At 33.1% G+C, this 10,984-nt stretch overlaps 2 protein-coding genes across 2 annotated transcripts; one reads left to right on the forward strand and one right to left on the reverse strand.

The window, feature by feature from the left end:
- Positions 1 to 5,135: 5,135 nt before the first annotated feature.
- On the reverse strand, positions 5,136 to 8,673 carry LOC139881992 (major pollen allergen Ole e 10-like). The gene is made up of 6 exons (XM_071866376.1): positions 8,638 to 8,673; positions 8,462 to 8,483; positions 6,988 to 7,044; positions 5,527 to 5,874; positions 5,353 to 5,383; positions 5,136 to 5,241 (listed from the first exon to the last, which is right to left on the reverse strand). Exons 1-6 carry the CDS (start codon positions 8,671 to 8,673, stop codon positions 5,136 to 5,138), a joined length of 600 nt encoding a protein of 199 aa, XP_071722477.1.
- A 788-nt stretch (positions 8,674 to 9,461) lies between these two features.
- On the forward strand, positions 9,462 to 10,254 carry LOC139881998 (photosystem I reaction center subunit psaK, chloroplastic-like). Its single transcript, XM_071866384.1, has 3 exons — positions 9,462 to 9,542; positions 9,861 to 9,947; positions 10,027 to 10,254. The coding sequence occupies exons 1-3, from the start codon at positions 9,462 to 9,464 to the stop codon at positions 10,252 to 10,254; spliced, it is 396 nt and encodes a 131-aa protein (XP_071722485.1).
- The last annotated feature ends 730 nt before the right edge of the window (positions 10,255 to 10,984 follow it).

Genomic DNA, 10,984 nt, shown 5'->3' on the forward strand with positions numbered 1-10,984 from the left:
AACTATGGGGATTGATACAGTTCTCAGGGACCATGATGGTCGTATCCTTTGCTCCAAGGCCGTTTTTGCAGCTGCTAAATGTGACATTCAATTGATAGAAGCTCATGCAATTTTTACTGGTTTGGAATTGGCCAAGTTTTGCCGTATCAGGTCCTTCGGTAATGAATCGGATGCGCAAAATGCCGGTCTTTTTGTTTACTACCTTATTGTAATGTGGTAGGTGATATTAGGAACATTACGAGCACTTTTGAGAAATATAACCTTATTTTTATAAGATAAGAGGAAAATCATCTAGCACACAATATTGCGAATTCGAAAAGTAATTGGTTAGATGGTTTGCCCTTTTCCCTTCTCGATGTAGCTATTTAAAAAATAAAAGATAAATTTATCATCTTCTGATAAAATAACTTCCATAACTTGTGTCTTGCAACATTTCCTTTCGTTGGTTGATGGATTTTGATATTCCTCAACTAAAACAAGTTATACATAACTAAATTTCTTACCTTATTTTGTTTGCACCACCACCATCTTGAAACTGCATAATCCAGATCTTTAACAACTCTTAACTTCGATGATGTCATGAAGCTAGCCCATGCCATTCTCATTAACATAATTGATGTTGTTTAATATTAAAGTACATTAAGAAAAACTGGACATTATCATTGATTACTCCTATTTTTGGAGGAGAAGATGACATCAACTCTTAACTTCGATGATTATCATTAATTTTACACTCATTCCACTTAAGGTTTTTTATTTTTTTTTTATCTTTTTTCACTTCAAAAGAAATAGGTTCTAGCTATGACGAAAGAATGAAAAATGGTTTATTGGTTAAATACTACAGTATAATATATATGTGTAGACCGTGAAAAATCACATGCTAGGCTAAGATTAGGTCGCGAAATTCAAAATAATAGATAAAATACGAAATTAATATTTTAATAATCTCAAAATATATATCAATGTGATTGTAGTACAACTCTTATGAATCCCTGAATTAACATATATTTTAAAATAAAATTTAGGCTACTCCTTCTCGGAAATTTCATCCACAAAGCTATTTTTGATCCAAATTTGATGTACTCTCTTTTATGGGCTAAATTTCGAGTTGCTTTGGTGCTGGCGAGGGTGGATGCTCACCTGAGTGAAGTTTTGGAAAATGGCGTCTGGAAGCTAGAAATTTGTGTATAGTAGCAGCTGTCTCTTTTTCGGATCCCCTTGCCAATGCAAGAAGTCTACATTTTATAGGTGGTAAAGATGGGTTGTATGCTATGTGGACGTAATATCGCCTTAATATGCGAATATTTAGTTGCCTTATACAACTTATCTGATTTCTCCCTTAAGATCTGGGTGTTAACCTGACTTACTTTCCTCTCTTAGACATGGAATATTTCTTTACCATGCATAGGTGGTCTTGGATGTATAAACACAATATTGCCTTTGATAGGCGAATATCTACTCACCTTGACGTGATTCACTTTCCTTTCCTAAACATGAATATGTTTTGAATATACCATTTTTCATATCTGGACCACTTAGACAGAATAATGCCTTAATAAGCGAATATTCACTTGTCTTGTATGTCATTTTCTTGACTCGCCTCAGTGATTTCAGGTATTGACCTGATTCACCTTCCTTATTTAGGATGAATCAAATATCTTTTATTTATGCCTTGGTCAGAGAAGAAGCTTATCGAAACTTTCCATTCTCATCTAGCCTTCTCCATATACTGCCTTCCTAGGCTTTCCTTCTTTTACGAGCTGGGCCAGGCCCTCCTTATGCGCCTAATGCTTTCAATGGCCTTGTTAAGCTTGCTTCTCTTCAGCTGTATGGCTTTCCTCAACCTTGAGGTCTATATTCTTTATTTGATCCAATTTTAACCATATTTCATGTAGATATAGTGTTACACCCCAAATATTAATTCGTTAGACACGAAATTTTTATTTAATATCATGCATACATGCATTCATCATATAATAAGATGCATAATTAAAAATTAAAACGATATCGTGACATTGCGTGAATTGTTTAACGTTACATAAAAACTTAAATAATTTTAAGGATTGAATTATAATTTTTTGAAACTTCAAAATAATTGTGATGATGCAGTAAAGTATGAGGATGAATTTAAAAAAATAAAAAATTAGTGATTTCTAGAGGTTTTCGGTGGAAGCCTATTACTTTAAGAAAAAGAATAATATCATGATAATTAATTAGATAGAGAGCATAGAGGAAGGAAGAAAGAAAGAAAAGAAAAAAAAGAGAAAGAAAGAAAGAAATAGAGATCAGAGAGTGACGAGAGGAGAGGAAAAGAAAAGAAAAAAAAAAAGAAGAGTGATTAAGATAAAGGAGATGGAGGAAGTTAATTAATTAGAGGAAATTAAATGTTGGTAAAAAAAATTTAATTAATTATATATAAATTTAATTTTTTGTTAAATAAAATTATATTGTTCATGAAAATCCATTAAATTGTTATGTAATTTTATTTTGAAGATCTTGACTTAATTATTTCTAGAATTAATTGGGTTGGTGGATAATTTTGAGATTGAAGCTTAATTTTTATGTGTCGATGTCAAATTGGTGTTTTGGAGTCAATTGATTGAGTTGTATGTTGAAGAATTGAAGAAGATAAACTGTTTTGAAAAAAATTCAGATTCTGTGTTATGTTTTCTATGAAATTTTTGGTACAAATTTATTGGGTTGTAGTATCTGTATTTTATATGTGTAGAAATGTGTGTGTCTAGTTTCATGTGGTTCAAACGGTTTGTATATTGGACTTCTAGAGTTTGAGTTATGTATTTTTGAATGATGGAAGGTCAAGCTGACCGGGTAACACATTTGCTGATGCTCAATATTACGTGATGTTTTTGGACCTGTTAAACTCATCCATATAGCATGTATTTTATATTTATGGAAAGCTCTATATGTCTATTTTATCATGCTTCAAACGGTTTGTCAATTAGAGTTCTGTAACTTGACTTATGAAGGTTTAAAAATTGGTATATCATGCTGTGTAAGAGCTGCAAATTTTTAGTGACTTTGAAAATTCATGGTAAATTCAATTAGAGGAATTAGACCTTGAAGAATACACCTTTAGAAAGATAAATAAGTCTACTTTCAGTATCTAAAATTGGTTTATGGTTATGAATAAATGAATATTGTCTTGGTGAATGTACTCACCCTGAAATTTTCAGGATGTATGATTTGTTGTGAAGGCTTGTTGTAATGTGTTGTTAAATGACATTTTGGGCGTTCAACATGATACTTAGGATGCATATCATACACTCATGACATCGCATATAGATGTAAATAAATTGGTACATTATCTTGAGAATTAGAAATTAACGAATCATTCGTCATCGAGTAGGTGACGTCAATTGAATGGTTGATCGTGAGTAATCCTCTGCGTTTGGAATTATGTCGTCGAAGAGGTAAGTACTTGATACACGATATACTAATATAACGTTTTCTAATAAACTATATATCTTTGAATGTTATATATATAAATATGTATGTTTGAAATATTTTTTTTGAGAAACCTGGTTATAGAGAATTAAGTATTGCGTATTGATTTAATTGTCGAAATAATATTTCCTGCTGGCTTGATAAAATGTGATTGTAGAATTAAATTTTGGAGTTTTGTTGATTAATTGGTTTTGAAGCCATTTCACCCATGATTTTCATATTAATTAATAAAATAAAAACGACTTTTAATTGGATTGAGAAATGGCCGAGAATTAATTCTTAGAGATAAATTCGAGTTTATTGGTGAGATTGGATTCGTGATGATTCATCAAGGGAAAGTATTATTACTTCCCATTGGCACACGTGTAGTTTATGGTCATAGACCGATTATAGGGAACTATCTATTGTTGGATCCCGCACTATCTATCATTGAGGGTAGAGTGATCGATTTGTAACGAACGGGCCCACGGTGAGGTCGAGGTATGCTTTGTGCTGACCTAACAAAAAAATGTGGTAAGACGTATCGTTACTATACCTAGATAGGATTTAGGTACCACGTGCCAACCGACCGACTTGGGTAAATGTCGGAGCTTCACTGGATTAATAAACCATTTCGATTTTTCTAAATTCTGATTTGATAAAAACCTTAACTAGTTTGGATTTTAAATCGATAAATCCTTATTTTTAAGCGGATTTGGAATTGTGAAGTATAAACTATGATGATATTTGATTAAAAAATATAAATATATTTATTTCGTATTCGGGATAAATAAAGTTTTCAAAATCTTTGAATTGGTTTTGAAACTTCTGTGGATGTACTGCATATTGGTCTACCTTTATATTATTATATTTGTATTTGGTACTTACTGAGTGACCCGACTCATCCCAAAATATATATTTCTTTTCAAATTTTGCAGGACTAGGTTTGATACTCTAGTCTCATCTACTCGAGGACTTATCCCGGGAGCTTACGATCTTTCTTTTTGGTATATCTCCCCATGTACATTAGCCGTTTAGGCTATCAATGTAAAATTCTAATCTAGTTAAACTCCGTGTTGGTAGAACTTAGTAGAATGATTTGTGATCTTTGGCTTGTGGGATGGCTATGGGCTTGATGTTATAATTCCGATTTTTGTTTAAGTCGGAAGTCGTTATGTAATTATTGTATAAACCTTGTTATTGGTTATGCTTTGACGAAATTTTGCATTTTAAGACTGATAGTAGTCTCGTGATTAAATGGATTACGACGTCGGTCATGACATGAATTTATATCGTGACATATAACATATAACCTATATTATTATTTTTTTGTCAAAATTTCATCATCTACGATAAGTCTATATCAAAAAGAAAAAATCGGGTTTATTTGTGGATGTAAAATGAAACCAACTTGATGCAAAGCAAGCTTTGAGCTGAGGAGAAATTAGATTCCTAAAGACATTGATGTATATTTCTACATTCAAATTCACATCAAGTCAAGATTCCAAACCCAGCAACAAAGATAGGAACAACTTGGCATCTACCAAAAACATCGAGTATATTTTATAAATTAATATATTAGACAGAAACATTACATTAAAATCTTGATCTACTCCTAACATGTGGCATCAAATGTTGCTGGAAGACAGACGAAGCTTCTTTGACAAGTGATCGACAAATCCTTGATCGGATCAGCTTCTGATGAACAGAAACAGTAAAATAGTTGCAAATTTCCACCACATAAAGCTTCTTGGATATTGATACTTGGAATTTGAAGGAGCAGATGAACTCACCGTTCTAGGAAACGAAACGAGTGTTATACAAAAGAAACAAACAAACAAACATTAGATGATGCTAGTAGATGATATCATAAACAAAATATAAGGTCATCAGAAAAATGAAGCATACCCGGAGGCAGAGTAGGTGCATTTGCCATAACCTAAAGTAAACACAATAAATTAATACATATAATTTATAAAGTAGTCAAAGTAGCATGTATACATTTTGAGGGTGTATGTTTAGAGCAAAGCAATACATGCTCCAAACACACAACGAAATCCCCCAAAGTGAATGAATTCTTACTAGGATCGTGTTTTGTTAACGAGGCAGTTCCACCGAAATTGCAAGCAATGTCTGAATTGCCATTCTGCTGATAATAGGTGTTGAAAGCAAAAGAGGCATGAGAAACAAGAGTGTCGGGATGGTAACAGGATCCTCCGTCTTGAATCGCACTGCAATCAGCCATCCCGACCCCACAAGCCCAATCTAGAGCATTCTGAAGGTCTATCTGTGGGACCCCTGGAAGAGCCACGCACCAAGTTGTTCCGTCTAGGAAAGTCGTGTTCCCTTCCGGTGGCGATTGTGTGTTCACCGGAACTGCAACGTCTTCCTTGTCTTCAACCGAAATTGCATTGGATCTTGTTGATAGTGCTGATTACATTTAAAAGGAAGCAAATTAGTAATCTTAAATTAATTACTTTTAACTTCTCAAACCAGGAATTTAACTGACATTCACAAATGTGGTCACTGGTCATTACTCAGGAATATTTTCCTTTTTGTTTAGTCCATCTCCACAATGATTAATGGAGCTAGTCAAGAGAATAAAGTAAACTGCACAATGGAAGTAAAGTATATACTACATCTTGCTGCACAACAGCTTTCACTTTCCAGTTTCAAACTATAGTTTGCTAGCATCCAAAAAATAAACAAAATAGTACAGAAAATAAAAAAATTCCGTGTTTTAGCAGTTTTTGATTAATTATAAGTGAACTGTTCCTAGAGAATACAATTTAAATTGAATTTTCAAGTACATGAGCTAGTGAAAGAACAAAATTAAACCCAATTACACAAGAGATTTAGCAGCACAGTAGTAGTTAACTAGTACGGAGTATAATATTAAGCACTAGCTAGGAATTAGGATTATTGCAAGTAAGTAATTAAGTCGATTATTTCTGGATCACTATTAACTTTAAATAATCTTCTCAGCCAGGACCACAACCGCCATTTATTAACATTGGAGAATGTTTGTTTTGTCTTGTTCCCTACCCAAGAAACCAAACGACACGCATAGTTTTTTTTTTTTTTTTTTTAATAATAATATAATTTTCTTAACTGTTGGAAAATCCGTCTAGGAAATCATTTGTATTTATTTATTTTAAAAAAATTAAATTAAATACCTAGAGAGTACTGGGTTTTCTTTTTCTCGGGATGAAGAAACTGCATTATACTAGAACAGAGTAATGAAGAAATCTTACAGGAAAAGCAGAGGAGGATGATCAGTAACCGCCATTGGAGAAGCACCAAGCTGCTAATTTCCTTCCTCATTGGTCCAGTCCAGAGAGAGACTGACGAAATACTTGACGCTCGTATTAATAAATATACTTTACAGAGATACTATTTGTTTAGGAATCAACAAGTTTCTTCAACACAAATTAATTTCTTTTCTTTTCTTTTCTTTTCTTTTTGTTGTTTGCTTCACGAGAGTGATTACTGGAAAAAGTCTGACTTGATAGGACAAGTTCTGATATACTTACTACTTCTTACTGTTACTAGCAAGCTTTGATGACAGACCCACAACGGAATGCCAGTCATGTACTTTTGCTGTTTATGTTAAAAAATTAAATACTAAAAATGAATAGTATATGCCCATTCACCAAAGTGACGTTTTTAAAAAAATAAATATGTTCACAAATTCTAGGACAAGGTGTAATATTGGGATATTAATATTTTTCTATCTCAAATTTTAATTTTTTTAACAAGTTGTTGTCTTATAAAAAATAGTTAATAAAATTATATTTTTATCGAAAATTTGTAAATAAAATCATCATTTTTGTAAAATAATTGTACATGTGGTAGCCATATCATCGCCAAACAAACAACACGTCAATGTTGATTCAACAAAAATGACACGTCAGCATCTACAACCTTTATAAAAAAAAACCCAAATTACGGCGATCACCGACGGTGGTTCGACCGCCACTTTTGGCGGCACCGCCGGTCGGTGATCGACGGAGTCTAGAAATTTTTATGTAGTTGCACTCGTTTCGACGATATAGACGCCGTGGTGGCGTCAGTTTTTATAAATTTCGAATTGTTTGGTGTAGATCTAAGCTTAAAGGTGCAGTGGCCGAAACTTTAAGTTTAGATCTACACCAAACGGTTCGAAATTTGAAAAATTCAACACCACCTTAACGTTTATCTCGTCGAAACGAGTACGCGCATACAAAACTTGCGGAATCCGGCGACAACCAACCACTAGCCACCAACATCGTCACTTTAGGCCGCGCCGCCTGTCGGTGCTCGCCGGATTCCAGATATTTTTGCATGCCCGTAATCGCTTCGACGTAATAAATGTTGTGGTGGTGTCGGATTTTTCAACTTTTGAACCGTTTGGTGTAGATCTAAGTTTAAAGTTTCGGCCACCGCACCTTTAAACTTAGATCTACACCAAACAATTTGAAATTTGAAAAATCCGACACCACCACGTCGTTTATCTCGTCGAAACGAGTCCGGCTATATAAAAATTTATGGTGTTCGTCGACCATCGACCGGCGCCGCCGCCAAAAGTGGCGGCCTAACCACCGTCGATGATCATCGGAATCTGGATTTTTTTTAATGAAGGTTGAGGATGCTGACGTGTCATTTTTGTTGAGTCAGCAACAACATGTAAGCATTTTTTTGACGAAAATAATTATTTTATTAACAAATTTTCAATAAAGATATGATTTTATTAACGATTTTTTTTAGGTAACAACTTGTTAAAAAAATGAAATGTGGGATAAGAAAAATGTTAATATCCAACACTACTCTAACTTTAAAAAAGAAAAAAAAGTTTTGAACATTAGTCACAAATGTGCGCTATATTATTCTTACTAAATAATAAAATCTTTTTTATTTGATAAATGTTATGGGTGTGTTCATGATTTGCGGATGTTCGATCATGTTCGAGCATGCTTCAAACAGTCTCAAATGACGTGTTTTTAGTAAAACTGGCAAAAAAAAATATGTATTTTGAGACCATTTAGAACATGATCGAGCATCTGCAAATCAATAAACGTCATATACATAACTTATTGATAACTTTTATAGATACTTGAAAAAAATTATAAATAAAGTAGATTACAATTCGAAAAAATAAAATCGAACTAAAATAAAAATAAACGATTAGAAAATGATTGTTGGGACTTGACATACCTGGATTCGAAACGGAAAAACAAGACCCAACCCCATCTAGTTGTCATTAAAAGAGAAAATTCCTCTTAATTAGAGAATAAGAACTTGAAATGAAATAAATAAATCCAACAACCATCCAAAAGAAAAATATCCATTTAAATCGTACGAAAATATCTACGAATGATGAGTCATAAACGAACTCGAAAGATGAGCCATAACTTCCTAATCAATAAAGAGAATACCGATAAATAGACTACCACAGTCAAGAATTCCAAAAACTAATATAGTGCTAAAATAAAATGATTTGAAGTTAACATTAGCATCATTCACATGTATATAAACTGCATTGTATTTTGAATCGTCGGATCAATATATTTGTCGGGGGATCATCGTTAGAACTCAGAAGCCCAATAAAATTGCTTGTAACATCTCGAATCAGGAACTCCGAAAAGCGAGTATGGGTAATTGAAATTGATTTTTCAGTCCAGTGGAATGGTCGAGTCTTCATCGAGCATACAAAATTCAGGCCCAACCGGAAATAGAATATTCATCTAGGCCCATTTCTTAGGTTGACGAACTTGGAACTCGATAGTTAGCTGTTGACTAGATGAAAAAATTAGTAGGGACAGCCAAAAACCTTATCCAATATAAAGAAGCCTATAATATGAAGCCAAGTCAGCTTCAAGTATCTTAACAAAATCCAATTCTAGCATTCTGAAGCCACAGAAATCTTATGTGGCTATGCTCTACATAAATAAATAAACTTTATTACTAAAGAACTGATATTGTGAAAAATTGAAATCAAAATCTTTCATTCGTTCATTCAGATCAAGAAATCAACTACAATGGCAAGTGCTTCGTTGACAACTATCCCTCAGTTCACTGGGCTAAGATCCCAAGTATCTTTTGCCCCAACCAAGGGCATGGTCAGTATTCTGTACTATTCTTTCTCATTTATTTACTATTTTCGTATTGATGTTTTGTAATTTTAAATTCATTTATACAGATATGAATTTTTAATTAATAATTTTTTATTGAATACATGTAAATTTAAGTAAATTTAAAAATACAAAATATGATATATTAGGATACAAAGTTAGTATCTATTTGATTCAAGAAGAAGTTAGTATTTATTTATTTCTAAAAAGAACTTCAAAAAAAAAAAAAAACTAAAAGAATTTTCTTTTTCATTACTTAATTATTTTATCTCGTATTCATTGAGAATAAATTTTACTATTATTCAGGCAGCAGTGTTGCCGATGAAGCAAAGCAAGGGAAATGGAGCTCTAGGTGCTCGTTGCGGTGACTTCATTGGCTCACCCACAAATTTGGTAATTAAAATCAATACAATCTTAATCTTAGATTAGTGAAAATGATATATTCATTTCTGGTAATAATTAATGGTGACAGATAATGGTGACTACCACAAGCCTGATGTTATTCGCCGGGAGATTCGGGTTGGCTCCGTCGGCAAACAGGAAGGCGACTGCCGGATTGAAGCTTGAAGTGAGGGAGTCAGGCTTGCAGACCGGTGATCCGGCTGGTTTCACATTGGCTGATACTTTGGCTTGTGGCGTTGTTGGTCATATTATTGGCGTTGGAATTGTCCTTGGCCTTAAAAATACTGGTGCCCTGTAAAACAACATCAGTTGCTTCTAATTAATTGTTAATTACTATTAGCACTCCTATCTGCTGTTAATTAATGATATACTCTTTAGTATTTGCCACATTCTGCAACTGATCATTGCTTGTCATTTTTTTCAATTGGCAAAGAAATATTAGTATAAGACAGAAATTGATTTAATCGATTCGAACTGACATTGATCATATAATTAGACCGATTTAATCGGCCTTTTTAAAATGAAACGAGTTGAAATAGTAGAATTGAGCTAATACATAATTGGCTGAGGTGAGATCAGAATGAGGTAGCATACTGTAGATAGAGCCAACAGAGACGACATCTAAAGTTTGGAGTTTGGACAAGATCTGTTGTCAGATATGTGGGCCTAATGATTATATTTGTTTAACCCAACCAGCCCATATTAAATTAGTAGCCATATATTTAAATCTCTCCCTTCCCTCCATCTTGCTTGCTTCCACATTTAATTATATTATATTATATTATATATATATATATTTTTTAAGTTATCCTTAATTATATTGTTGATCATCATTGAAATGTATTATGAAATAATTAGATTTATATTTTTTGAAATGGCAAAAGCTTTTAATCATTCATTATTAACCTACAATCAAACATATTCAACTATACGAACATACAGCTATTGAAATATACATAAAACTAGTAGATGAAGTAGAGTTCGACTTGATAATGGGCTACTCTATGCCCCCCTCGCTTCACAAAAGA

The sequence above is a fragment of the Rutidosis leptorrhynchoides genome, unplaced genomic scaffold, assembly GCF_046630445.1.
Source record: "Rutidosis leptorrhynchoides isolate AG116_Rl617_1_P2 unplaced genomic scaffold, CSIRO_AGI_Rlap_v1 contig217, whole genome shotgun sequence".
Classification (NCBI taxonomy): Eukaryota; Viridiplantae; Streptophyta; class Magnoliopsida; order Asterales; family Asteraceae; genus Rutidosis; species Rutidosis leptorrhynchoides.